General features: G+C 34.6%; 5 protein-coding genes across 11 annotated transcripts; all 5 read left to right on the top strand.

Moving 5' to 3' along the window:
* The first annotated feature begins 514 nt into the window (after positions 1–514).
* On the top strand, positions 515–4,443 carry LOC105120698 (cytochrome P450 734A1-like). Its single transcript, XM_011019004.1, has 4 exons — positions 515–1,243; positions 2,299–2,543; positions 3,077–3,440; positions 3,806–4,443. Exons 1-4 carry the CDS (start codon positions 641–643, stop codon positions 4,223–4,225), a joined length of 1,632 nt encoding a protein of 543 aa, XP_011017306.1. The 5' UTR covers positions 515–640; the 3' UTR covers positions 4,226–4,443.
* Positions 4,444–6,972: 2,529 nt separating this feature from the next.
* Positions 6,973–11,691, top strand: LOC105120697 (UDP-D-xylose:L-fucose alpha-1,3-D-xylosyltransferase 2-like). Its single transcript, XM_011019003.1, has 3 exons — positions 6,973–7,029; positions 9,479–9,630; positions 10,311–11,691. The coding sequence occupies exons 1-3, from the start codon at positions 7,011–7,013 to the stop codon at positions 11,427–11,429; spliced, it is 1,290 nt and encodes a 429-aa protein (XP_011017305.1). The 5' UTR covers positions 6,973–7,010; the 3' UTR covers positions 11,430–11,691.
* LOC105120696 (UDP-D-xylose:L-fucose alpha-1,3-D-xylosyltransferase 2-like) lies at positions 6,991–9,242 on the top strand. The gene is made up of 2 exons (XM_011019001.1): positions 6,991–7,181; positions 7,862–9,242. The coding sequence occupies exons 1-2, from the start codon at positions 7,011–7,013 to the stop codon at positions 8,978–8,980; spliced, it is 1,290 nt and encodes a 429-aa protein (XP_011017303.1). The 5' UTR covers positions 6,991–7,010; the 3' UTR covers positions 8,981–9,242.
* Positions 11,692–13,749: 2,058 nt separating the features above from the next.
* Positions 13,750–21,142, top strand: LOC105120694 (J domain-containing protein required for chloroplast accumulation response 1-like). 7 transcript variants are annotated; one of them, XR_841414.1, is made up of 10 exons: positions 13,750–14,605; positions 14,906–15,741; positions 15,814–16,202; positions 16,342–16,423; positions 16,782–16,840; positions 17,120–17,185; positions 17,268–17,345; positions 17,597–17,773; positions 17,893–17,996; positions 20,789–21,142. XR_841414.1 is itself a non-coding variant. In XM_011018999.1 (9 exons), exons 1-9 carry the CDS (start codon positions 14,127–14,129, stop codon positions 17,929–17,931), a joined length of 2,205 nt encoding a protein of 734 aa, XP_011017301.1. In that variant the 5' UTR covers positions 13,750–14,126; the 3' UTR covers positions 17,932–18,174. The 7 variants fall into 7 exon arrangements, 2 of the variants coding, with proteins under 2 accessions (XP_011017301.1, XP_011017302.1); XR_841413.1 differs by having other exon boundaries at positions 20,721–21,142; XR_841415.1 differs by lacking the exon at positions 20,789–21,142 and adding an exon at positions 20,700–20,715.
* Positions 21,143–23,718: 2,576 nt separating this feature from the next.
* LOC105120692 (deSI-like protein At4g17486) lies at positions 23,719–27,503 on the top strand. Its single transcript, XM_011018997.1, has 4 exons — positions 23,719–24,042; positions 25,342–25,598; positions 25,889–26,176; positions 27,000–27,503. Exons 2-4 carry the CDS (start codon positions 25,388–25,390, stop codon positions 27,239–27,241), a joined length of 741 nt encoding a protein of 246 aa, XP_011017299.1. The 5' UTR covers positions 23,719–24,042; positions 25,342–25,387; the 3' UTR covers positions 27,242–27,503.
* The last annotated feature ends 410 nt before the right edge of the window (positions 27,504–27,913 follow it).

The raw sequence follows: 27,913 nt of genomic DNA, 5'->3' as shown, positions 1-27,913 counted from the left end.
GCGATGCAGTTGCGATCCATGAACTTACAGAAATCTGATAAATTTGTGCTGGGTCTGAGGAGCTCAATGTCCCTTTGATTAGAGAAATAACTTACTGTTTTCCATGTATTAGCATTTTTTGTAGTTCAATGATTGCCTTTTCTATTTATTTTAACAGCACCCCAAGCAAGGTAATAGTAAGAGCAATGTGCATTGTGCATTGTGCAATGATTGCCTTCTCTATTTCTAACGGCACTCGAATTTATTTATTTCAATGGGGAACACTGGGGGCAATCAATTTATCTTAGATTAATTCCACCTGCTTTATTTTTTATCCACGCTCCCAAATAAGAATAATATATTCAGAATCAATATCAATTAATCATCACCGTCATCAAATCAAATAGATAAGATATGTTGGGCAAGTTGGGTTGCTTGAGAGTGAATTGACCATGTTCTCCATGATTTGCAATATGGGTAGCAATTAATGAATTAATCCAAACATAAAAGAAAGAATTATAGCACCAGATGTTCCACATTGAAATAAATAAATAAATAAATGCGAGTGCTGTCGCTGCTATGATTGCACATACAATCATTTTTTGTAGTGTACCTGAGGCGGGGAGTCCCTATCCTAGCCTTTCTTCCTACAAAATAAACAATGAGAGGGAGGAGCCGAGCAATTCCTGAATCTCGTGTTTACTTATTATACACGGCCGGATCACCTCCGTCCCTAAACAGCACCGCCTTCTCTCTCACACGCACAGATTTGACAATGCAAATTCCTTTTCTTCTGCTTGTGTCACTGCTACTCGCCTGCATCTTGAAATTTATACACTCGGTGATGTGGGTTCCGTGGCGAATCCAGGTCCATTTCAGAAGGCAAGGCATAAATGGCCCTAGCTACCGTCTACTCTTAGGGAACGCCCCTGAGTTTGGTCGTCTATTTAGCGAAGCACGGTCAAAGCCAATGCCTTTTAACCACGATGTGGTGCCTCGAGTGGCCCCATTTTACCATGAGTGGTCGCGCAAGTACGGGAAGACGTTCCTCTATTGGTTCGGAACGAAGCCCACGTTGGCTATATCAGACCCAGACATGATTAAAGAGGTTCTTATGAACACTGGTGATGGGTCGTTTGAGAAAGCACGAAATAACCCCCTGGCTAAGCTGCTCTTTGGACAGGGACTTATTGGGCTCAACGGTGACGAGTGGGCTCATCATAGGAGGATCGCAAATCAGGCTTTCATGATCGAGCGAGTTAAGGTAAAAAGCAATGCGCAAACAAATCAAGCTTTCAAGATGGAATTCTTTCTTTAAGAAAAAAAATAAAAGAGTTAGAAATACGGGTCTTATTACATTTATAATTATAATTATAATTATAGATTGAAATGATAAAGTGTGTGTTTTTAAAAATATTTTTAATTTAAGAATATATTAAAATAATATCTAAAAAAGCATTATATCTATTAAGAGACAAATTTCTATTAAATATATTCGTAATGTGTATTTTATTATTGTGCGTGTTACGATTATTTTTTTAAATGTAAGAAATATTTACTTTTAACATATTTTCTAGTAAAAAAAATCTAAATTATAAGAGGGTTGACCTGATAAATTTAACAATTCAAAAACAATTCAAAAAATAGTGAAAATATAATTTTAGTAAAAAGAATTCAAATTTTTTTTTTTAAAAAAAATATTGAGCTAAAAACATATTAAATCAATTAAAGTCAATAAGAATTAACATATCAAATACCTTACTTTGTTAATGAGACCAAAATAGAAAAACACATACCAAAACAATTATGAAGATTATTTTAAATTAAACAAATATTTAAAGATAAAATTGAAAGAAAAATTAACTAAAAAAAAACAAAAAAAATCAAGTTAATTTGCGTTCTAGGTAGACATAAAAACATTATAAGTAGATTTAATATTGAAGGATATAATTAAAAAAAATATAGGTTAATTTGATAAAATTATGATTTAAGTAACAAGACCAAAAAAAATTATAAAATCTAATTTTAAATTAATTAATAAATAAAGGATAAAACTAAGAAAAAAATTAATATAAAAAAATAAAAAGCTCAAGTTAATTTTTTAAATATGTAACTCGAGTGATCGAGTGATGAGATTAGAATAAATAAATCTAATATTAAATAATAAAAAAAGTTAAATCTGAAAAAATTGCCAGGATGGAAAAAATGAATTTTCCACCTCAATTAAAATTTACGTGTGTGTGTTCAATTGGACACACGTAAACTTACATAGTAATAATTAATTGAAGTTGGATGGTTAAAAATAAATATTTTTCAAAGTGTTGGGTACCAGGAATTGTTGCAAGCACAGAGAATATGCTAACCAAATGGGAGGAAATAAGAGGAGGGAGAGATGAATTTGAGATGGATGTGATGGATGATCTTCAGGACCTGTCAGCAGACGTTATATCCAAGACGGCTTTTGGGAGCAACTATGAAGAGGGGCGGCGTGTATTTGGGTTGCAGGAACAACAAAAGTACCTTGCCTTCCAGGCTTTAGGAAATGCGTATGTTCCAGGGTTCAGGTGAATGGTGATCATTCTTTATTTTGCTTTTTTTTTTTTTTTTTTTTTTTTTTTTTTTTTTTGTCAGTCAAAAGTCATTGCTTAAATCATCTTTCCATGTACATTTCTAAGATGGTGAGTTTTGATGCATATAAAATTATCCAGGCAGGTTATGAAAGTAATGTAAGAAAGCTAAGACAAGAACAATAATTAATTAATGATGCATGTTGATGTTTAAAGCTGTCAACTGCAACTCGGAGTGACTGTTTGGCAAGGGGGCTTTAATGGTAGTTTATAAAAGGCTTCCCTAATTTCATCATAAAGGGAAAATGAAGTTGTGTCTCTAGGAAACTGCAGCTGTCATGTGGCATGCCGATCCTTCATAACTTGAATTTTGAGACAGTATTCTTTTTCAATAAACTCAAATGGGCGAGAATGAAGACGGCAATGAAAAGAAAAATCTGAATTGTTATTTTTTCTGCTTGTACATCTTGTCATTTTCCATTGCCAAGTGGCTTCGTGATTTAATCTCGGTTTCATCTGTCTGTGTGCAGGTTTTTGCCCACCAAGAAGAACAGAGAGAGGTGGAGAATAGAGAAGGAAACTCGTGAAGCAATAAAGAACCTCATCAAGACTAATAACAGCGCTAAAGAAAATTCAAAAAATCTACTTTGTTTACTTATGTCTTCGTATAAAAACGGAGATGGCAGGGAAGAGACATTAGGGGTTGAGGATGTTGTAAATGAATGCAAAACATTCTACTTCGCAGGAAAGGAAACGACTGCCGATCTTGTGACTTGGGCACTTCTCGTTTTAGCATTACATCAAGAATGGCAAGATAAGGCACGGGAAGAAGTGTTCAGTGTCTATGGAAGGAAGGAGCTTCCAGTTGCAGAGAAGTTAAATGACCTTAAGATTGTAAGTTTGAAAGTTTGATTCCTTGCTTATGTGCCTAGTTTAACATATTGTGTCGGAAAAGGTCCAGGCGCTTAAAAGGAATGCAGTTACGATATTGTTCTTCCTTGTTGGGACTTTTAGCAGCCTAGAAATATGGATAGTTCTAGATCTGGTCGAAGATGAATGTTGCAGGGCATTTATTCTAACCATTGAATTGGGAATATGGTGAAGGAGCTCCAAGGTGGGGAACTGCACAGTAAATAAGAAATACAAGGAAAAAGTATATAATGTCTATCACATGACATGAATGCAAATGTTGATGAGGGATTCATGTTTATTTAAGCATCGGCAATATATAATTGTCGTTCTTGGTAATTTTCTTGCAGGTGAATTTGATACTCAATGAAACGCTGCGGCTTTACCCTCCAGTTCTGATGTTGATGCGGCAAACATCTAGGAAGGTTAGGTTGGGAGCAATCGACATTCCTGCTGATACACAGCTTTATTTGCCTTTGCCTGCTGTCCAGCATGACACTGAAATATGGGGAGAAGATGCTAATGAGTTCAACCCCTTGAGATTCAAGAAGTCTCGAAAGCACTTGGCTTCATTTTTCCCGTTTGCGCTTGGCCCTAGAATTTGTGTTGGTCAAAGTTTGGCAATTATGGAGGCAAAAATTGCCCTAACCATGATAATAAGGCAGTACTCTTTGGCCGTGTCGCCCACTTATATTCACGCTCCAAACCTCTTTATAAGCATGCAGCCTCAATACGGTGCGCAGATCCTCTTTCGCAAGATTTCAAATTGAAAATTCGCGAGGCACGAGGCTCATTGTTGTTGGTGCATGAGCAATTTTAATGTTTAGTACTGCTGCTTCTCTTCTTGTAAATCTGGAACTGAAAAGATTTATCTATGTTTGGTATGTTTCCGTTGATAGCACCACAGGACCAAAGGATGGTTGCAGGTAGAAAATGTTTTGTACGGTATGCTTTTTTTGTTTGCCGGAAATGAAATTGAGTTGTATCATGTGCTCTGTTGAAGTGGAACTTTCTATCACATGAACTGAAAATACGTCAAGAGCCGATTAGTTTTGTCGTGGTTGATCATGTTATTCTCATCTCATGTAAGAAGATGGGAATTTAAACTCCTATAACATGAGAATGGTGAGAGCGGAATATATATGATCGGAAACTCGTCAGAGATTCTCCATGGGGAATTGGAAGCGAGGTCAGCAAAGCTACATGACCACAACATTCTGCCTACAGTAGTTCCTACCCATAGCACATGGTCAAGAAAGCATGCAGGACATACTTGTACTGGCCAGGTTGGGAATTGTAGACCAGGGTACGATTACGGAGGTTCTAATGAGTACTAGTGAGTCATTCGAGAGGCTTGATAGAGACCCTAATTTTGTCAAAACAGCTCATGGGAGACGGGCTTACCGAGCTCAGAGGCGAAAAATGGACTATTCACAGGATGATCACTGACGATGCCTTGAACACGGAGCAGGTGAAGGTGAGCTGAACTTTTGGGAGACACTGACTTTACGTGACCTCTCGGTCGACATTATATCCAGAACAGTTTTTGGAAGTAGTTTCGAACAGAGAAAACGCATTTTTGAGTTACAAGAACAACAATTGCTTCTTGGCTTTCTTTCCCTGGATAGTCTCTGCATCCCAGGGTTTAGGTATTGAAACTCGCAAGTTCTAATTGATTATTAGAAGCAGTAGGCTTTTATTGATCTAAGCTATTTACAATAACACAGGTTCTTACCTGCTAAAAGAGAGAGGTGGAGCCTGGACAAGGGAATAATTCTCTTTTTATATTTTTACGTTTCAAAAATATTTTTAAAAAATTTAATTTTTTTTATTTTTTTAAATTAATAATTTTTTAATATTTTTAGATTATTTTGATATACTAATTTCAAAAAAAAATTATTTTAATATATTTCTAAATAAAAAATATTTTAAAATACAATTATAATCACATTTCAAATAAACAGATGAAACTCAAGAAATTTACTCAATATATTATTGTTTCTTGTCAGAGAATTGTTCCTCATCAGCGGGTTTTTTTTTTTTTTTATCTTAACTAAGAGAAATTTAAATTTAAAAATTAAGGATAAAGGTTGATAAAATTAAAAATATTATAGCCCGTATCTAAACCCTATAAATTTGCTACGCGGATTCTCTTTACAATTCTAGATTTTTAATCCCAAATTTGTAGCGACATCACTTAAATATAAATTTAAAACTTTGCAATCTTTTTATATGTAAAAAACAATTATAAACTTAAAGAGCAATCAAATAATTTAAATTCTTTGAATTTGAAATACAGCTAAACATTTAAGAACAAAGCACTTGCATTCATGGAATGAACCCCAGCATGATTATCGACGTTAACTTGACATCTTTGATAAGATAATATATTTTTTTAGATTTTTTGGTAATGATAACTATAAGCTTACTATATTATAAGCCTATTAATTATAAATTTATAAGTTATATGTTTACAAGTTATCACCCTATAAGATTACAAATTTCCTGAAAAATAAATTTTGAAAATATTGCAAACTCAATTTAATTACAGAGAAATCATTATTATTGATTTGTTTTATTCTGCCTTGCATTTTTTTTAAAATAAAAAAGTTTAAAGTTGCTTATAATAACTACCCAATGACCCTATTTCATTTAAGGCAGCTTGATAACTATACGCTCCCTATATTTTAAATTATTTTTCATTTTTTAATAAATTTAGTATATTAATATTAAAAATAAAAATAAATAATATTTTAATTAAAAAAACATAATGGATAAAGTTCTGTCATTGCAAAGGTAGAGATTGTGTGTCTATATATATATATATATATATATATATATATATATAGGCAAGGCCACCCTTTAGGAATGGTCCTTGAGACTGGGATTCCATAACTGCCAAAACAGTGTTTGATTGTGAAGAAGAAAAATGTTTTTTAATTGTTTTTATGTTTTATTTTTTAGATTATTTTAATATAATAATATAAAAATAAAAAAATTATTTTGATATATTTTTAAATAATTTTTTAAAATAATTTTTAACACGATCCAAAAGATGCTTTAATTTATTTATATGGTATTTGATATATTATATTTTTATGTATTTTTAACTTCAAAGTTTTAAAAAATATATTTTAAAAAACATTTTTTGTTCACAATTTCAAACACCTCTAGAGCACCTTGGGAGCCCACAATGTTACTATCTTAAAGCCGTGTGATCATTATGTTAAGTTACAATGTGAAGGCCAAGACTTCATATATGTTTTAATATCATTCAAATCATCCACACTTGATCCTCTCCTCTCTCTCTCTCTCTCTCTCTCTCTGAGAACGCAATCACTTTGCTGCACGATCAAGTCTTCGCTTACCTCAGCCTGTGAATTTGAAAGAGACAAAAGAAACAACTCGATTCCAGTACCTTAAATAAATAAATAAATACTTCCTTAACAATTTTTTCTTGTCTGTTTACTTTTGCTAATAAAAAACTCAAAAGTCTTCGCCGCTTATTTCTCTGACACTGTTTTGTCTGTAGACTGTATGTAACTCAACCAGGGCATGGCTGTTCTTCGAAGAGATAAAGGGCAATCACTTAGCGGATCTCGAATCGCCTTAGCCGTTCTGGTTGGTGTTCTTCTTGGCTTCGTCTTTTCTGTGTTATATCCTCATGGGTTCTTCAGCTCCGATCTGGCTAACCCACATCGTCGGATTGCTAATTCTAATCTCCAGGTTCAAATCCTTTTGCCTTAAACCTCCAAATCTATTCTTGTCCGTATATATATTTCAGTGCTTCGTGGTCGGTAATGTAGTCGTAAACTTATTTTGGTGTTTTTTATATTCTTTTTACCTGGGTTTGTTCTTGAATTTTGAACTTTTCTATGTACTCAAGAGAGCTGACTTTATTTCTGTCCGTTGACTCTGCGTGCATGTGTGTTGTTGCTTTCACAGATGAATTCAGGTTGTTCCATGTTTCTGTAAATTGATTGAAGACATTATTTCATTAAGGAATGGGATAATTCGGTGAAATTGAAGGATACAGAATTGAAAATCTTCTAGATCATTAAAAATGCTTTTAAAGAAAAGCCAGCTCTGTGCCATTAATTTAGTTGTGAAAGAGGCATCGTTTCACCAGTTCCCCTCTTTGATGTCTTAGTCTTTGTCTAGTATCTTCCCCTTTCTTGCGGCATTCCCTGGCTTGGTGAGAGGGAAAGGTAAGGTGTATCATTTTAGTTATTGATTTGAGCACGGATTTACTTTTCACGGATGCATTAGCATGAATTTCAAAGTCAATTTTGTGTCAGCTACTGGGTATTATCATTCAATGGTTGCTTCATTTGTCTCTCTTGTTGAATACCATGATTTATAGGCACTTATCATGTTGTGATTACCTCCTATTGTTTGTTTGTTAGACTGGCTCATCTTCATGTGAATCACCAGAGCGAATTAAAATGCTGAAAGCTGATATTGTGGCGATATCAGAGAGGAATGCTGAGTTGAAGAAGCAAGCTAGGGAGCTAAATGAAAAGCTGCAGCTGGAGGAACAAGGACAAGATCATGCTCAGAAGCAGGTTTTGTTACTGGGTAAACAGCAGAAAGCTGGTCCTTTTGGTACCGTCAAGGGTTTGAGAACTAACCCAACTGTTGTTCCTGATGAGTCTGTGAATGTTAGACTGGCAAAACTCTTGGAGGAAGTTGCTGTACATAAGGAGCTCATTGTTGCACTTGCAAATTCAAATGTGAAAGCCATGTTAGAAGTGTGGTTCACTAACATCAAGAAAGCTGGTATACGCAATTACCTTGTTGTAGCATTAGATGACCATATTGTAGATTTCTGCAAGTCAAATGATGTTCCAGTGTATAAGAGGGATCCGGATAGCGATATTGATTCGGTTGCAAGAACAGGTGGTAATCATGCTGTTTCTGGATTGAAGTTCCGTATTTTGAGGGAATTTTTGCAGCTGGGTTACAGTGTTCTTCTGTCAGATATTGATATAATATACTTGCAGAACCCATTTGATCATCTTTATCGTGATTCAGATGTTGAATCTATGTCTGATGGCCACGATAATATGACAGCTTATGGATTTAATGACGTCTTTGATGAACCTGCCATGGGTTGGGCTCGTTATGCTCATACAATGAGGATATGGGTTTACAATTCTGGATTCTTTTATATAAGGCCTACACTTCCTTCCATTGAGCTTTTGGATCGTGTTGCTGGTCGTTTGTCTAGAGAGCCGAAGTCATGGGACCAAGCAGTTTTTAATGAGGAGCTTTTCTACCCTTCACATCCTGGGTATGACGGGCTCCATGCTGCGAAAAGAACATTGGATATATTTTTGTTTATGAACAGTAAGGTCCTTTTCAAGACAGTAAGGAAAGACCCCGCGTTAAAAAAGTTGAAGCCAGTAATTGTTCATGTAAACTACCACCCAGATAAACTTAGAAGAATGCAAGCAGTTGTGGAGTTCTATGTTAATGGGAAGAAAGATGCATTGGATCCTTTCCCTGATGGTTCTGAATGGTAGGGATACTTCTACAACTACAGAGAGGACTGTGAGAGATTTAGTTTTTCTCCCCCAGACCACTGTACAGGTTGGGGTTGATTTGATTACTTTTGAAGAGTAATGTGAGAGACCTTTTCTTTGATATTTTGGTTTTTGTTTTACCTGCAGTTGATGGAAAATATTCTTCTTTTTGTTTTCCTTAAAAAACTTTAGTGTATTGTTCCTGTAACATTAAACCTTCGTCGGAGCACCAGTCCCCTCGTGACCCGAGCTATAATGATCAGGTTCGTCATGTTTTTGCAGGGTACTGACTTTTCTGCAACTTGCAAGCAAATTCTTTGATGGTTTCTGGGATATTTGATTCTTTCTTATAGAGCTACATTTTGTTGCATCTTGGTGGAGCCGGGATCAATGACTCCGGTGGGTTCTTAGGACGTGACTGGACTAGCAAGGACCATGAAATCATGGATCCTCAAACTCTTGCATCCCTTAGAAAAGCCAGGGCTGTTCTTCGAAGAGATAAAGGGCAATCACTTAGCGGATCTCGAATCGCCTTAGCCGTTCTGGTTGGTGTTCTTCTTGGCTTCGTCTTTTCTGTGTTATATCCTCATGGGTTCTTCAGCTCCGATCTGGCTAACCCACATCGTCGGATTGCTAATTCTAATCTCCAGGTTCAAATCCTTTTGCCTTAAACCTCCAAATCTATTCTTGTCCGTATATATATTTCAGTGCTTCGTGGTCGGTAATGTAGTCGTAAACTTATTTTGGTGTTTTTTATATTCTTTTTACCTGGGTTTGTTCTTGAATTTTGAACTTTTCTATGTACTCAAGAGAGCTGACTTTATTTCTGTCCGTTGACTCTGCGTGCATGTGTGTTGTTGCTTTCACAGATGAATTCAGGTTGTTCCATGTTTCTGTAAATTGATTGAAGACATTATTTCATTAAGGAATGGGATAATTCGGTGAAATTGAAGGATACAGAATTGAAAATCTTCTAGATCATTAAAAATGCTTTTAAAGAAAAGCCAGCTCTGTGCCATTAATTTAGTTGTGAAAGAGGCATCGTTTCACCAGTTCCCCTCTTTGATGTCTTAGTCTTTGTCTAGTATCTTCCCCTTTCTTGCGGCATTCCCTGGCTTGGTGAGAGGGAAAGGTAAGGTGTATCATTTTAGTTATTGATTTGAGCACGGATTTACTTTTCACGGATGCATTAGCATGAATTTCAAAGTCAATTTTGTGTCAGCTACTGGGTATTATCATTCAATGGTTGCTTCATTTGTCTCTCTTGTTGAATACCATGATTTATAGGCACTTATCATGTTGTGATTACCTCCTATTGTTTGTTTGTTAGACTGGCTCATCTTCATGTGAATCACCAGAGCGAATTAAAATGCTGAAAGCTGATATTGTGGCGATATCAGAGAGGAATGCTGAGTTGAAGAAGCAAGCTAGGGAGCTAAATGAAAAGCTGCAGCTGGAGGAACAAGGACAAGATCATGCTCAGAAGCAGGTTTTGTTACTGGGTAAACAGCAGAAAGCTGGTCCTTTTGGTACCGTCAAGGGTTTGAGAACTAACCCAACTATTGTTCCTGATGAGTCTGTGAATCCTAGACTGGCAAAACTCTTGGAGGAAGTTGCTGTACATAAGGAGCTCATTGTTGCACTTGCAAATTCAAATGTGAAAGCCATGTTAGAAGTGTGGTTCACTAACATCAAGAAAGCTGGTATACGCAATTACCTTGTTGTAGCATTAGATGACCATATTGTAGATTTCTGCAAGTCAAATGATGTTCCAGTGTATAAGAGGGATCCGGATAGCGATATTGATTCGGTTGCAAGAACAGGTGGTAATCATGCTGTTTCTGGATTGAAGTTCCGTATTTTGAGGGAATTTTTGCAGCTGGGTTACAGTGTTCTTCTGTCAGATATTGATATAATATACTTGCAGAACCCATTTGATCATCTTTATCGTGATTCAGATGTTGAATCTATGTCTGATGGCCACGATAATATGACAGCTTATGGATTTAATGACGTCTTTGATGAACCTGCCATGGGTTGGGCTCGTTATGCTCATACAATGAGGATATGGGTTTACAATTCTGGATTCTTTTATATAAGGCCTACACTTCCTTCCATTGAGCTTTTGGATCGTGTTGCTGGTCGTTTGTCTAGAGAGCCGAAGTCATGGGACCAAGCAGTTTTTAATGAGGAGCTTTTCTACCCTTCACATCCTGGGTATGACGGGCTCCATGCTGCGAAAAGAACATTGGATATATTTTTGTTTATGAACAGTAAGGTCCTTTTCAAGACAGTAAGGAAAGACCCCGCGTTAAAAAAGTTGAAGCCAGTAATTGTTCATGTAAACTACCACCCAGATAAACTTAGAAGAATGCAAGCAGTTGTGGAGTTCTATGTTAATGGGAAGAAAGATGCATTGGATCCTTTCCCTGATGGTTCTGAATGGTAGGGATACTTCTACAACTACAGAGAGGACTGTGAGAGATTTAGTTTTTCTCCCCCAGACCACTGTACAGGTTGGGGTTGATTTGATTACTTTTGAAGAGTAATGTGAGAGACCTTTTCTTTGATATTTTGGTTTTTGTTTTACCTGCAGTTGATGGAAAATATTCTTCTTTTTGTTTTCCTTAAAAAACTTTAGTGTATTGTTCCTGTAACATTAAACCTTCGTCGGAGCACCAGTCCCCTCGTGACCCGAGCTATAATGATCAGGTTCGTCATGTTTTTGCAGGGTACTGACTTTTCTGCAACTTGCAAGCAAATTCTTTGATGGTTTCTGGGATATTTGATTCTTTCTTATAGAGCTACATTTTGTTGCATCTTGGTGGAGCCGGGATCAATGACTCCGGTGGGTTCTTAGGACGTGACTGGACTAGCAAGGACCATGAAATCATGGATCCTCAAACTCTTGCATCCCTTAGAAAAGCAAAAAATTATTGCATTGAACTTGGGTTTATATGGACCATTAGTATCTCGTCACGTGGTGCAGTGGATCCAGAAGTACTTGTGTGAATGATTGTGGTTATTTTTAACAATATTTTTTATTTAAAAAATATTTTTCAATTTAATATATTAAAATAATTTAAAAATATATTATAAAATTAGAGGCTATTTGCATTAGTAAAATAATAATTATCATTGTAATTAAAAAAAAACATGTCCCCTCTGTGTCGGGGATAAAGGGTTTCTTTTACATTTTTTGTTGTCATTTATTTTGCTTTTCAAAAAAAAAAACTAGAATTTAAGAGTTGTTTAAACTTTTTATTTTTTAAAGCATGTAAAATATCTAGATTGCTTTTAAAATAAATAAAAAACTTTAACCAGTGATAAGGGATGTTTGTCTTTCCATTATGATTTTATTATGAAATTAAAGAAAAGTTTAGTAATTAAATAAATATAATTATTAAAAATATAGTTTTTATTAAAAAAATTTAAATTAATTTATTTTTCTTTTAAATTTATTTTTTGTTATTTTGATTATTATTTATTTTATTTAAAATAATTTATAAAATTAATTTTTAAATTTTATCCTTTAATTTTTTATGTTAGATTTGATCACCGTTCATTTTATTGTTATTTATTTTTTTAATTCTTTTCTTATTTTTTTAATTTTGTTCTTTTTTAATTTTTGTATGTTAGATTTTATTTTTATTTTTCTTTTTATTATTCTTTAAATTATTGTTTAATTTTATCTCTCAACATTTAATTTAATGTCAAATTTAGTTTTTATTTTTTTCATTACTTTTATTTAGATTAATTTTTTTATTTTATATTAAATTAGTTAAGAATTGAACTTTATGGTTAAATTTGAATCTAATTTTTCATAAATTATGAATTTAAAAAATTAATTCAAGTTAAAAAAAAATAGCTTGATTTTTTTTATGCTTATATGATATAATAATCAAATTCTTTATCCCTATTTTAAATATTTTATCACATTGTTTATTGTAATAATAGGTTTTTCATCCTAACCGCATCAAAGTGCAAGCACGGGACCTGATTTGTCTAGTTTCTAAAGTGGTTTTCTAATGTGACTGATTTGCTAGTGTGAAGCTGAATCAGGTCATTGTAATAATTTCAGGAGGATTGGACTGTCGTCTTGGCCTTTCGTGGCAGAACCCTCGGTGATTATTGCTTAAGTGTGTGTTGGGTAATGCGAGAATATCTTTGAAAAAATATTTTTTAATTAAAAATATAATATTTAATATTATTATATAAAAAATTTAAAAATGGAAATTTAATGTATTATATATATATAAAACATGTTAAACCAGTTAACAAACAGAGCAATAGTTAACTGGCGGCTGCTCATCTCCGTTCATTAAAGGGATTGCCATGTAAAAGTATTATCTCTATGGTGACCAATCATAGGCCAGTACAATCATTCAAGGTATAAAGAATAAGAACTGGGCGTACACTGCATTTTTTGGTCAGTTTTAATCATATCTGCTGCAAGCAAGACCAAATTCTAGTGCAAAAGACTCGAAAATATGAGCCAGAGAATCAGAAGGGCCAACGGGAGAAAAACAACCTTTACATTTCGTGCTATAAGTGCCTTTTGGGTCATGTTCCAACCAATTTTAATTTGATTTTTCGTTTAATTTACATGGACGGAAGGGAGCCACAAGAAGTTCATGTCTTCTTTCAATCTATGGCAAGCAATAACAGGCTGTCATCCTAATGGACATTGTAGAAAACGAACCCAAAACAAATTGGGATCACACAAAATCTGAATTTAACGGTTGCCAAGAATTAATTTCTAAAAATTTAGTTGACGACAAAGATAGTCTTCTACTCCGGTTGTCGCTTGGAATCTTCTCCTCCTCCTTATCCGATATTCATGCACGCAAAAACACTGATATTCACTAGTGGCTTCAAATACCACTAACCCCACCTTGTATTCTTGCCAACATCTTCCACGTTATTGTTTGAATGTATCTCATCCTCCACGCCTCAATATCATGATTCTCAGAAGAGAAATCTCTGCAAGTTCTTGATTCAACAACAAGAACCCCATCAGGACCAGCAGTTCCATGATCACAAAGCTTGATAGGAGTTTCCCGCCACTTTTATTTTTGTTCAAGTTTGTCTTGTCCAGTTGAATTAATCTGGTTTCGTGGGTATTCCGTATTGGTTATTGTTTGAAATGGAGAGGTTTTCTGAGAGAGAGAGTGCTCTGTTAGGTTATAATTTCCAAAGACCTTCTATAAACCATCCAGGTTCTTCTCCAGAGAGCCAGTATGGAAACTCAGATATTGATTTTACCGATGTTTTCGGTGGCCCACCGAGGCGATCGTCACTTCAGGAGGTGCAGTATAGTTTTTCTGAAACGACAGATTCATTTGCATCGCCAAGTGGTGATGTTGATACCAAGTTGTCTCGCCACAGTTTGTCTGGTCTAAATGACAAGCCAGTGTTTGGAGGTGAAAATGTCAATAGAAGGCGATATCCAAACGACGGGTTCTTTGGTGATATTTTTAGAGGCAGCGAATCTTTGGGTTCTTCTCCAAGGAAGCATGAACGTGATTCACTTTCTTCGACTCCAGGTTCAAGAGTCTTAAGCCCTGCTGAATTGCTGCCACATAGAGCTGATCCCTGGAGTCCATCACCGCCTGCACAATTCAGGTTTTGGCTTCATTCCGAGATGCTATTTGCTCTATCCTGTACGATTTAAATCTTATGATTTATATATATTTTTAATCAGTTGACATAAATCACCGATTGGGAATTCTTTTATACCATAAGTGTTGATGATGTCTTTTCTAAGGTTGTTTCAAAAGTTTTTCGGGATTAAAGTGATGTGGTAGTGGTTATTGATTATTTATCTTGCAGTTGTTCTTATCTGCACAATTATCTGCTTGGATTTTGGTGTCTTTTGAACAAATGCATCCCAAGAGCTCAAATATTGTACTGATAATTTTGCAGCCTCCCTGCCAAACTGATTAAAGGGACAGACTTGCCGACATTTATTTCTAGTGCCCGTGACCATCACAAAAATAAAGACGGGGCTTCAAATGGCATCAGCAATTATACATATTCTCCTTTGTCTAGATCTGCAAGCCCAACGAACCTCGTTAGAGACGAGTTGACTAATGATGTCTCTCGGCAGAGCGCTTTATCCAAGGAGCCATCTCTTAGTAGTGAGGAGCCATCAAACGCGACCAAACCTGAAGAAACAGACAAAAGCAGAAATTTGAAAAGGGATTCAGATGGTTCTGAAATTCCGACAAACAGAAACCAATTTCATTTTTCTATTTACAAGTGGGCAACCAAAGGATTACCTTTTGCGATGCCTCTTAGAGGAGCTAACAAATCAAGACTGAATGAGAAGTGTAAACTTCAGAGATGTTCAAGTACTAATGGATGGACAACATGCGAAGGTATAGCAAGAGAATTACGTTCAGCAACTCCACATGATATTGATATTCCCTCATTCAGTGGTCGAATGGAGCTTGACAAACAAGATGATCACTTCCTCTTCGACACAAGCATTCAGGGTGAACTAGAAGCGTGTCAAATTCTTGAGGACACAAGTTTCCCTATATCTGAGTTGGATACTCCAAGCAATCTTCAAGTGATTGTTGAAGATGATCCTACAAATCCTGCCTTAGGGACTTCAATAGAAACAAAACATCACTCTGCTCCTGAAACAGGCTTATTTGGAAAAACAAAGGAAGAAATTTCTGTAGTTACACAAGAGGCTCACAAGACTGAGTTAAAACCACGACGTTCCCAGTTAACTGAGAATGATTATGAACAAGGTAAGCCATGTTCTAGATCCAAGCATGCTCCTTGTGTGATATCTCTAATAACACATTTATTTTACCTGACAGGTATTGATGAGATGACTATTAAAACTGGTTTGAAACAAAGCAAGGTAAAAAACACCAAAAAATCATCTGCGGTTCTTGATGTTAGTGAAAATATAAAGGATGAAGACGAGACAGCGAATAGTGTACGAGTGGATAAAGCTAACTTTCAATTTCCACCTACAAAATCAAGGGACAGCTTTGGGAAGAACAGGGTTAGGGGAAAGGTCAAGGAATTTGTTAAGATTTTCAACCATGGAGTTCCAGAAAAACCCAATTTTGATCTTAATGACTCACAACATCAAGATTCTAGACGAAAGGAAAGGAGCAAATTCAGGACTGAGGATACCACAAGTGAGAAAATGCACTCGAATAATGTGTACGAGAAAAACATGCCAAATGCTTCAATCCGGGTACTCAGCTGAAAATGATTTTGCATTTATTTTGTCAGATTTTAGCAACAACAGATACAATTCGATAGTTTTCTTGATGAGAGTTATGTCCATCTCCTAGTGTATCTAAAATTTTCAACTTTGTTTTGGTAATTTTAAGGTGGATCCTGATACAACGGCGAGCAATCTCAAGTCCGCACGCGTTTCTTCTGGACGTAAGGATAGATCAGTGCCAGCTACAGGTATTTTTCTAGTAATCTTCAACCAGATGACTGCGGCTTGGATATGTAATTATGAGATGCGTGATGCGAGAGGTTATTTCAATTGCTTCATGTAAAACTGAAGATTTTGGATCCCATCGACCTGGACAATTGATTTTTATGTGCTTTTTAATATCAATTAGATTGAAAATGGTGAAGCAGCTAGGTATATTCCATGTTCAGCTCTGACTCATGATTCAAATATTCCAGTTGCTATGCAATTTCATTAGCAAGTGCTTCTTTTATTGAACTTGCTACGCCATTTTACAAAAAGGTTTTGGAACCGGTGTTGATAGTTATCAAAAATGTGATATGTGATGCATTAAAATGTTGTTGACAGCAGACGTTCCTAATGTCTCAGAATCAACCATTGGAGATCCAGATTTGTCCTTCCTCCTGGTATGAGATTCGTCTATATAACCATTAGTCATTTCTACTTTTTTTTGCGATTATTGTCCATTTGCTACATGTTGTTGTTCTCCTTCTGAAATTCAGCGCTGCAAAAAAAAAAAAAAAAAAACAAGAAGAAGGAAGAAGCCTGCATCTTTTGTTCTCATCTGTTGTGTCTGCGTATTGAAAATAATATCGAGGCTCAACTCTAAAGTGAACCACGCCGCTATCTGCTGCTTCTTCTTCTTGGAATGACTAACGAGCTAGTATACTTTTCCATGTGTGCAGATCACAGAATTGCCCCAGGATGAGGAAAGGGGGCCGCAAACCAGCGATAACCATGAGGAGATCCGAGTGAGGAAGGATACAAAGAGACTCCATTATTTCTTTCTTTCAACTCTACTAGGAATTAATAATCGAAAGTTATGCATTGCAGGTCATTAATGATAAAATACAGAAATGGTCGAAAGGAAAGGAAGGCAACATTCGCTCCCTGTTGTCAACTTTACAATATGTGAGCTTGCCTTATACGAAATTCTTTTCTAGACTGCAAATTCATTGATCTGAACTTTAATTACCATAGCCTCAGACCTGCATTTCCTATTTTCTCTGGTTTTCCTATAATTCCTCACCAAACCAAGTAAACTGCATTTCATCAAGTTCCAAGTCTCATCTTTCTGCTTTGACTAATTTAGTTTACCGTACAATTGTTAGAGTAGCTCTCTGGAAGGGCATACTTAGAACTGATATTGGCTGCATTCACAGGTTCTTTGGTCTGGAAGTGGATGGAAGCCTGTGCCTCTTGTTGATATAGTTGAAGGAAATGCAGTGAAAAGAACATATCAAAAGGCCTTGCTCTGTCTACACCCTGATAAACTCCAGCAGAAGGGTGCTACCTCGCATGAAAAAGACATAGCAGAAAAAGTTTTCGATATTTTGCAGGTAGTATCTAATTAAGTTTAAATTCTTGAAGTCAAAAGAATTTACCGACGGCCTCTTGAAGAAACCATTGCCGTTCTATATTCATCTAACATAATTAACCACTCCTTGCATGCACACAGGAAGCATGGACTCATTTCAACACACTCGGAGCAGTGTAACGTGTGACCAGTGAAAGCAAATCGCAATTTCTCATAGGTCAAAGGACATCGAGATGCTTGTTTATGAAAGTGCACATGATAAAATTGCATCTGTGAGAAAAAAAAATTATACTTGGGACTGTGGATAGGTATTTTGTTTGTGCGGTGTGCTGCTGTGTCCTGAAGATACTTCATGCTTGGTTGTCTCATATTTGAGATGTTATAATGGGTTAAACTTTTTATCAATTTAGAGCTTGTTTGGAAGAAGTACATAATAGTAATTTTTTAAAATATTTTTTATGTAAAAATATATTAAAATAATGTTTATTTTTTTATTCTTCTCCTCTAATTTATACTACTAGTTTTATAATGTAATTTTAACTATTTTTTTTTTATTTTTTTTATATAGAATCCACCAATAATATCTCAGACGGGACAAAACATATCTTGAACCTGAACTTCACTGACTTGTGAAGGACAGACGGAGCTTACACGTATTTGACTGGGCTTTTGTGTTTTTATTGGACCCGGTGAGGCAGTCCAATAGGCCCAGATCCGTGCCATATTTGGAATTGAAATTCTATCCCCTGCTCAAAAAAGACCGATGAATTGAAAGTTGAATCATCAAAGCTAACCAAGTGGCCCATTAGGAAAAGTCTTTGGATTTCTTTTTTAAAAAAAAAAAAATTAGAACCGTGGATTAAAAGTTTAGGCAGAATAATATTATTTAAATTTTTTAATAAAATAAAATATTTTTAGTTTGTTGTGTTTCTAAAACACAATATTCATTGGATATTGTTATTTTTAAATGTGATAAAATAATTATCATGATTTAAAATAGTGATATTTAGTGAATATTGTTTCTATGAAATGTTATAATTATCAATTAATTAATTGGTTAGATCAATTAATAATTTTATATAAAAACTATAATTTTATAATTTTTTTAAAATATATTTTATAAGTAAAAATATAAATTTTTGATTGAACTTGCAGAATTAAAAACAAATTTTAATTAAAATTTTAAAAAATTATTATTTACATAATAATTCTTATAAATAATTATAAATAGTTAGATATAAAGAATTATAAATAGTTAGATATAAATTTGTTAGAACTAAAAAGATAGCATGAAAAGAAAAGTTTTTCTTGGTTTTTATTGTTTTTTATTTTAGATTTTGTTTGAGATGGTGATAATAGTTGAGTTAAAAATATTTTTTATTTAGAAATATATTAAAATAATATTTTTTTATTTTTATAAATTATTTTTATTTTTAGCAGTTTAAAAATATTAATTTTTAAAAAAATAAAATGTTTTAAATGATTTAAACTGTATTTTTCCGCGTGGCGTGCGGATAACACGGCTGTCGTTTTTGTTTTTTCAAAAGTACGGCGAAACTTTGTGCGATGATTTCTTCTACGTTACCGGACCCCTCAGCTCTGACATGGCTTTGTCTGGCTTCTGAAACTTGCCGAACAGACAAGGTTGGACATCCATCAAAAATTGCCAAAAAAATTTATTCTTTACCGTGGAAGATTTGAATTGCTAACGGATTCCGTCATAGCTCCCATAGTTTAATAAGACACCATCCTTGTATTAATAATGCCTTTATACTTATACAAAACTCTAAAAGGCGTAGTATAATTATTGTGCACTTGTTTATAAATTAGTATTCTTTCTTTAGTTCGAGAGTAATTCAGTTTTTTACAATAGATTCAGGAGTGTCATTGTCCTTTCAACTTTTTTTAGAAGTAAAATAACTAATTTACTCACTAATAAAAAAAATTAAAAGTATTAACCAAGGGTGTTTCTATCATTTTTTTTTAATAATAACAAGATATTTTTTTTCTTGAAATAAATTTTTTTGACCATATATCTAGAAGTATTTTAGTCCTTTTATTAAGGTGTTTTGGTTAATACTATATCTAAGAAGGTATTTTAATTTTTTTATTTGATAAAATAGTATATAATTTTAAATTAATTTGGATGGATATGAAAACACTTGTAGGTATCCAAACTTAACAGCATCTTTAATGAAGAAGTCAAAATGAAGAGCTAAAAATAAAAAATTAATATTTTAGTTTTTCTTTACTTGTTTTGCACACTCTAAGGAGCAAGCCAAATAAAATACTAAAATATCTTTTTTCTTTCACAAATGCTATTTTTATATATCTCTTTAAAGAGTCAAAACCAACAAGGTGGGACCATTAAAAAATAAACCAATTAAATATAGCCATATAAAAAAAAAATATCAAATATATTAAAAAATAATAAAACACTTATTTTTTCAACTCTAATATAAATGGCTCTTCAAAAAACTTTTTTTTATTGGAATAGATATGGTAAAAAAAACTATATTTATACTATTCAAAATGCTATTTTATCAATTTAACTTTTTAAAATAGCATTTTTCATTGGAGATGCTCTAACCTTTAACTATATTATTGAAAATGTTGTCATGTTTTTTATTTTCAGTGTAGTTCATGTTGCCGATAGATATGAATCCTTTTTGTTTTTAATATATTTAATTTTTTTATTAAAAATACATGTGAGTCTTTTTTGTTTTTAATGTTTTAATTTTAATTTTAATTTTTTTTAATCGAAGACTGGGATTCTAAATTAAATGGCTAGTTGGTTTTAAAAGGAACAGCATATTTCACTTTAAGAACGTGTGTATAGTTTAAATTGACTATATTCAAAGATAGGGGCTCAATCATTACTTGCATTGACCTATACTTAACTGCATTATATACTGAAGGTGCTAGTTGAACTGCTTGTTTGCTGTCAAAAGTAATGGCTGTCGTTGCAGCTAGGAAAGCCCCTGCAAGTAGGAATACAAGAAAAAGAGAGATTAACGAACAAAGTAAAGGCATGCAGGGTTGCCAAACACATTGAACGGGGCTAAAAGAGAAGATCATAGGAATGAATGATCCCGGGGATTGCAAAATAAAATAGATGTGAAAAGGAGGCCAACGAATATCGGCAGAAATGCTAAGAAAATAATGATACGAATCATTTTAAAGCCAAGGTATATGTGTAGATATTAAATTAGAGAGAACCTTTGAGAGAAACATAAAGAGAATGAGTGTGGGGTGGAAAGCCGATCCGCAATGAAGAACATAACATATTTAAACAAGAATAAAACAATTCTCACACTATACAATGACACAACTGTGATGGCTATCAAACAAAATAGTGGATTAGTGACTATCGAAGTCCTCGGAAACGTAAGCTACAGCTCCCGAATTCTAACATTTACTTGCTTCCCAGCAATAATTATCACTCTTAAGGCTCTTTCATTTCATGGTTTGTGGAGGCTGCGAGCTGCACGTTGATCCCGGGCACTTTGACTCAGAAGTGTTTTCTTATACAGTAAATAATTTTTATCAATTTCGTTCCTAAGGTGCCAGACCTTTTTCAAACGGGTCTTCCCATCAAAAAATCATCACAGTGTTTTTTATACAAGTTGTCATGCTCAGTTGAGTCGCTGTAAATCCAAAAATACAAGGACTGGATTGAAAACTGGTGGGTAGATTGGAGACTGATTTGAGGCGCCGGCAAACCAAAAAAGTTGTGGTCTGTCTTTGACATTAAAGAGAGCTCACTCACATGATAAGGAAGGATTCAATGATAAAATTTGATATCTATCCATCTTTAATCACTTCGTTGCCTGAGATTTTGGTGGGAATGCCAGGGCCCATCATCTCTCTAGATTCCTGGACTTGATATAACGTGTGGGGATATTTCTGCAAAATATTTCAAACTTGCCTGAACTATTCGTTTATTGCATCCACGAGTTGCAGGAAACCTCATCTCAAAAAGATGTCTTGCTGCCCGTGATCAGCCGACCCATTTTAGGAAAACACATGCCAACTTACAAACCCTACAGTGCAGTGAATTATTAAAAATATTGTTTTTAAAAATATTTTTTATTTGTTAATATATTAAAATAATAATGTTTTATTTTTAAAACAAAATTATTTTAGCTGTTGAGATTTTGAAATAGCTAGTGGCTCCTGTTCTCCGTGAACATCTTACTTCTCATCTACTTACAGTCAGTCAAAAACTTTATTGCACCCGTGCGCAGAATTGGGATTCTGTCTCCTGTCTTTATCAGGATTTAACTCTTCCTTTTGTTTTGTTTTTTCGATGTTTCGGTGCTTACCAAGACTGCAATTTCTTGGTTGGGTATACTCATGTCCACATTTTAGTATTCTTGATTTTATGTTTTTTTTTTTTTGTTTCCTTTATGTGGTCGATTTTCTATTCACAATAAGAGAGAGTTTAATTAAATGTTTAATCCAGATCTTTATTTCTTTTAACTTTTCCTCCGGGAAACAGTTTGACAAACTTGAATACATCCATAAGTTGTGGCGCAATGATCAACGTATTGCAATGTGATTTCCCATAAATTCATGATTTTTTTATTAAAAAATAGCATTGTTCATTTAAAATATTCGTAAAATAACAAGTTATATATGTTTAAATTGGGAAACATAAAAATTAAAAATAATGCGAGTCTCACATCCAAATTTTAAAATCAAATCCTAAACAATACTTTAACCCCAATCCCTCATCCTCACTGACCCTAAACTCCAAAATCAAATCCTAAACAAATACCTTAACTTCAAATCCTCATTCTAACTAAATATTACAAGTTAACAAAGACAGCATGGTTGATTGGGAGTAGTTGGAATATTGTAATTGTTGTTGGCTAGCTTTCTTGATTGATAAATTATTAATTTTGATCATTTTTTCAATTCAGGTGGTTTAGAGTTTCAAATCATGCATACATGTTACAATACAATAATTTATATGAATATGCCTAAAAACCAAAGAAAATAAAAGAAATTCTAGTTGAAAATGGGCAAAAAAATAATATATTTTCTCCATAAATTAAATTGTTGAATTCCTTATAAATATCTATTATAATAGTCTCATGCCATCATACAAGTATAATGACGAGCATGTGTGTGTCTGTATATATATGTGTATATGTATATGAATATGTATAAAACTATATAAAAAATATAACCTCACTCATTCAATTCAGTTTGGACCGGTTTCCATGCAGTAGGCGGAGGCGGGTTGGGCTGGTAGGGGTCCCGGCCCCGGTCCCTGCAGGAAATACCCTATAAATATTATAAAAATAATTAAAAATTTAATTTTGATCTTTTTAATTTTTAATTTTACTCCTTTAGTTTTTTTTTTCTTGCTCCGTCCCTGTATCCATGGTGTTTGATTCAAATTATAATCCTTTGACACCATGTTTCAAAGAAGAAGAAAAAAAAAGAAAAAGAAAGAGAGAAAAGAGAAGAGTTGGCTTTTGTTGTCGCACACAACATATTTGTCGATATCGATTCAAGTTCTTATATCTTTAGACTTAAGTTTTTTAACAATGGCACGGACATCTTTAAATTTTGAAATAAAGAGAGAACGAGTAAAATAAAAGACGTGGCAGAAATTCTTGCCTAATAATTACCAGATGGACCCCGTACACGGCTCTGTGTAAAAAGAAGACATGTCATCTTCTTGAGCTTTATTCTTGAGTGTGTTTTTTTTTTTAAGGTTTTAATAATTTTATGGCATAAAATAACTTGGGAAGAGAGAAGATAAGAAAGATGATGAGCAATTCCACTTTCTTTTTTAAACTCCAAAAAGGTAGCATTGAAACTTTTGTACATACAGTTCTGATGCTAACGAAATTTTATTTGGAATCAAAATGAGACATTACTAAATCTTAAGGGGCTAAAATAATCCAGCCATTTTCCTTTCCTCCTCACCTAAATAACCACCATCCTTTATCTCCCTTGTAACCTATAAGGTAATGATGCTACCATACTAGTGTTAGAGGCATACACTGATACGCAGGAGAGATAGGAAGAGAAATTGACTGTTGGCTTTTACCCTGCAATAGTGTGTTGGGGCTACATAGTTTTTTATTTATTTTTTAGCCTTTTTGTTGTTTTGTGTCAGGGAGGAGTGAGTGTTTCAGAATCAGATAGGCCCTCCTTTTCACTTGTTAAGGGAGTAATTATTGCTCTCACTCACTGTGGATTACATTTCAATGGTGCTTCTTAGAAAGGTGGTTTTCTTGGGCTCTAATGCCTACTCTTACTGATAACAAATCTGTGAGTTCTTTTCTTAACTCGGTCCCTCTTCTTTTCTATTTTTTTGGGTTTAAGTGCTTTTCATTTAAGGGCTTTCTTGATTCTGGGAAACTTTGAAAAATAATTCAAAAAGAAGAGAACTTGCTGTCTTGATGCTTCATTTTAGATGTTGTTGGATCCCAAAGTTCTCTCTTTTAAAATAGTTCCTGAAATTCTTTACTCATAACTAAGCCAAACTGTATAATTCTATTCCTTGTAATCTTGTTTTTGGCTGTTCTCTAGGTTTACTGGTTTTTGTTTGATCTGTTACATTGTTGTGCTGTTACTGTTTATGATTTCAACTAGATCTGTAACATTTTTTCCTTCAACTACAAAATCTAAAGGCAATGCTGCAATTCCAGTTTCTCTTGTCGAGAAATTTGGTAATATTTTTTTTGTTGTTGGAAGAATTCATGACTAGAATTTCGGATTTAAAAGTTACTGCATTTTATGTAACTCAATTGATCATTTTCTATCCTAAAAGCCATTCTGTGAAAATAATTACTTCGGAGATGTAATTGTTTTGAAGTGATGACTCTTTGGAGTATAATATAGTCATGCTGCATGTAAGGGATTTAAGTACACGATTAGTGTCTGGCTGGACCTCTAGAGTACAAAGGAATCTAGCAATACACTACCCCGTTAATGTATTTTAATTAGTTGAGTTTTGTATATTTGGCTTAAGATGCTTTGGTTTGCCAGCCATAAGTAGTTGGACTAAGACTTGTTAAAAGTTTTGATCATCTCTCATGGTGAATTTGATAGTCTAAAACAATGTACTCCTATTTTTGCTAATTATTTAGGATGACAGTCAACTAGAGTTGCAGATGGTTGTTATGATTTTGACAAGTCTGCAGATTCTGCAATGTTGTATTCTATTATGTTTGAAAAGATTACCTAAAATATATTAATTTTTCTATTGACCGTTTCTGAGATTCAAATAATTGCCTAACAGGGGAGTTAAAAACTAAACAAGGGAAACAATGTGCTGTAGAGCCAAAAAAAAAACTCTTGCATTTAAGTTTCAGTGAGATCAACTAGAGAACAAGACATAACTAATAGATTTCTGTAGTGAAATGGATATGATCCACAAGAAGCAGGACTCTGATTCTCATGAAGCGTTGAAAGAATAGACTGTGATTTTGAGTTGGTTTTTTATTCATTTTTGTGGAAAAAGCTGTTGTTTAAATTGTTACAGCAGTTGCTTGTTTTTAATCTACAAAAAGTCTTTTGATTTTGTTCTTCTAGGGGCTGATGCTTGATAGTTTCTTGTATCTGCAGTTTGGGGGCCAGTATTAGTTGAACTTGGGTCTTACTCTAAGGAAATATGAAATTTGGATCAAAGAATGGATGGAAATCCATCATGCCCCTTCGTTTGAAAGGCAAATCAGCCACCCGCTTTTGTTTGTTTCCCAAACCAAGATCAGCAAACTATGGTCCAGGCGATACACCAGTTTATCTCAATGTGTATGACTTGACACCCATGAATGGCTATGCCTATTGGGCAGGCCTCGGCATCTTTCACTCTGGTGTGGAAGGTAAGGCTTTTTAGTTTCCTGTCTGGAGATCAGATCATCAAAGATAGGTTGCCCTTCGCTATAATGAGAAAAATTGAGCCCCAGATATCTTATTCTAGTTCCTCATTCTTGCTATACATTAACCAACCTCCAGCCAAACGAGCGCATGCTTTGTGTGTTGAATGAAAATACTGCAATGCAAGCAATGGATTAAAGCCCTATCCTGCTGCATTTTCTTCTTTTATATCACTCTCCAATTTGAAGTTAGTTTAGATATCATATTTTCTCACTGCCCTCTTTCCACTGTGCAGTTCATGGTGTAGAATATGCATTTGGAGCACATGACTACCCAACAAGTGGTGTTTTTGAGGTTGAACCTCGGCAGTGTCCAGGGTTCAAGTTCAGGAAGTCCATCTCTATCGGGACCACATGCCTGGATCCTCTTCAGGTTAGGGAATTCATGGAGCGGCATGCTGCAAGATATCATGGTGATACATATCACTTGATTGTTAAGAATTGCAACCATTTCTGCAAGGATGTGTGTTACAAGCTGACTGGGAAATCAATTCCAAAGTGGGTAAATCGACTTGCAAAAATAGGTACCTTTTCACTTAACCATTTATCAAGTAGAGGACTTAGAAATTGCTGCATGAAATCATTAACAGAAACATTAGGTACCTTTTCACTTAACCATTTATCAAGTAGAGGACTTAGAAATTGTTGCATGAAATCATTAACAGAAACATCTAGATTTATGCAACTGAAAATTTCAATTCTTAAGTACTTTTGACCTTGCTGGAACATAAATTGGTTGTGTATGCATGTTGGAGAAAAGAGAGAGGAAGTAATATACTTTGGTCTTTTAGTTTCTCCTATAGAACCTGAGATGCTGCGTGCACCTTTTTTTTTTTTTTCAAACTGTACATCCCCTGTAACCATCAGCATCGATAACCTCTGTGAGGGACTCACCTTACTGTAAATGTCACAAAAAGATGACTTGTAGACTCCCCATCCCTGGGCAGAACAATTTCTACGGCATCCATTCTTTTTTGGGGCAGACTGGCAGAGGGTCGATGGTTTTGGTTGTTTCTGTCAAAAATGTTCCTCTGCCCTGGAACTATTTCACTGGACATGGCTTATGCATTATGCAATTCCGGTCGCAGGAAAAGTCCATTTCCACTCTAAAAGGCCCCTTGCTGAAAATAGGGTTTTCCAAAAATGATAGTTTAATCATGTATTTCTAAAGGAAAAAAGAATTCTATGGACGAGATGAATCCAAAGAAAGCATTATCTTTATGTTGCGTGACTTCACCTAACAAGTGTTCACAGTGTTTATGTTGATCCAAAGAAAGCTGTCTTTAATTCTTAAATTGCATTATGTCACCTCCCAAGAATATATGATGATTGTCTTTATTTCCTTAGGTTCCACGTGCAACTGTATACTTCCTCAGTCCCTTAAAATATCTGCTGTGCGACATGACCCCTGCGGCCAACCTTATGACAGCGAGTGGAGAAGGTTGAGAACCGCTTTTAATTGCCTGTCTTCAATCTCAATGCGACAAAAGCAGCTGTCAACATCATCGTTATTGCTACAATCGCCTTTGAAAGGCTGCTTACCATGGGAATTGAGAAGGTCTATGAATGGTTCCTTAAAGGAAAGATGAAAACTACTTCCCAAACGGTTTCTTTAGCATCCATTGAGGCATTGATACCTCTGCGTGGTGATTGGCGACCAAGTCCTATATGGTTAACTGGTGGGTTTGTTCAAATGAATGGTTTTTGGATGTGGTGATTTTAGCACTTTCTGCTGTTGATAACCATTGGAGCACCCTTGTGAGTAGTGAGTTGTGCCTGATCTTTTTTTAATGTCAATGGCCATCTTTTGGCAGGCACATTTAATGGTATAATGTTTGTTCAGTTTGTATATACAACTGCCATTTCGCGCGCTATTGACTTCTGATAGGTTTTTCCTGTACAAGGTAAATGAAAAAAGGAGGGGGGTAATCATGAACACAAGCCACTAGAGATTCAAAAAAAAAAAAACTTGATTGTGTAACCCGAGTGCAAGAACCCTAGACGGACACTAAAAGGAGTCTAAAGCAGCAGGCTCTGTATTTCTTTAATTTAATCAGCCTGAGAATTTGCAGGCAGCAGTAAGCGCTTTTCAGATTTTGTTCCTACTATCATTACCTCAGAACATTGCCTGCAGCAATCTGGTTTCTTTAATATGAAGCTCAGGAGAATTGGAAAAACATGATGAACGTGCGCAGCCATTTAATGGCCCCTTTCCCCCACGATTCTTTGCAGAGACCATCTAGACAGAAGGTGATGCTACT

This window comes from Populus euphratica, unplaced genomic scaffold (genome assembly GCF_000495115.2).
Source record: "Populus euphratica unplaced genomic scaffold, PopEup_1.0 scaffold6.1, whole genome shotgun sequence".
Lineage (NCBI taxonomy): Eukaryota > Viridiplantae > Streptophyta > Magnoliopsida > Malpighiales > Salicaceae > Populus > Populus euphratica.
Note: the sequence above shows the minus strand (reverse complement) of the source record. Positions and strands in the feature narration are given on the sequence as shown.

Coding starts and splice junctions, on each gene's coding strand:
- LOC105120698 (XM_011019004.1), top strand. CDS start 641: ATGAGAGGGAGGAGCCGAGCAATTCCTGAATCTCGTGTTTACTTATTA. Junction 2,544..3,076: donor GCGTATGTTCCAGGGTTCAG/GTGAATGGTGAT, acceptor GTCTGTGTGCAG/GTTTTTGCCCACCAAGAAGA. Junction 3,441..3,805: donor AGTTAAATGACCTTAAGATT/GTAAGTTTGAAA, acceptor ATTTTCTTGCAG/GTGAATTTGATACTCAATGA.
- LOC105120696 (XM_011019001.1), top strand. CDS start 7,011: ATGGCTGTTCTTCGAAGAGATAAAGGGCAATCACTTAGCGGATCTCGA. Junction 7,182..7,861: donor TTGCTAATTCTAATCTCCAG/GTTCAAATCCTT, acceptor TTTGTTTGTTAG/ACTGGCTCATCTTCATGTGA.
- LOC105120697 (XM_011019003.1), top strand. Junction 9,631..10,310: donor TTGCTAATTCTAATCTCCAG/GTTCAAATCCTT, acceptor TTTGTTTGTTAG/ACTGGCTCATCTTCATGTGA.
- LOC105120694 (XM_011018999.1), top strand. CDS start 14,127: ATGGAGAGGTTTTCTGAGAGAGAGAGTGCTCTGTTAGGTTATAATTTC. Junction 16,841..17,119: donor CAGATTTGTCCTTCCTCCTG/GTATGAGATTCG, acceptor CCATGTGTGCAG/ATCACAGAATTGCCCCAGGA. Junction 17,346..17,596: donor TGTTGTCAACTTTACAATAT/GTGAGCTTGCCT, acceptor CTGCATTCACAG/GTTCTTTGGTCTGGAAGTGG.
- LOC105120692 (XM_011018997.1), top strand. CDS start 25,388: ATGAAATTTGGATCAAAGAATGGATGGAAATCCATCATGCCCCTTCGT. Junction 25,599..25,888: donor CTTTCACTCTGGTGTGGAAG/GTAAGGCTTTTT, acceptor TCCACTGTGCAG/TTCATGGTGTAGAATATGCA. Junction 26,177..26,999: donor AAATCGACTTGCAAAAATAG/GTACCTTTTCAC, acceptor TTATTTCCTTAG/GTTCCACGTGCAACTGTATA.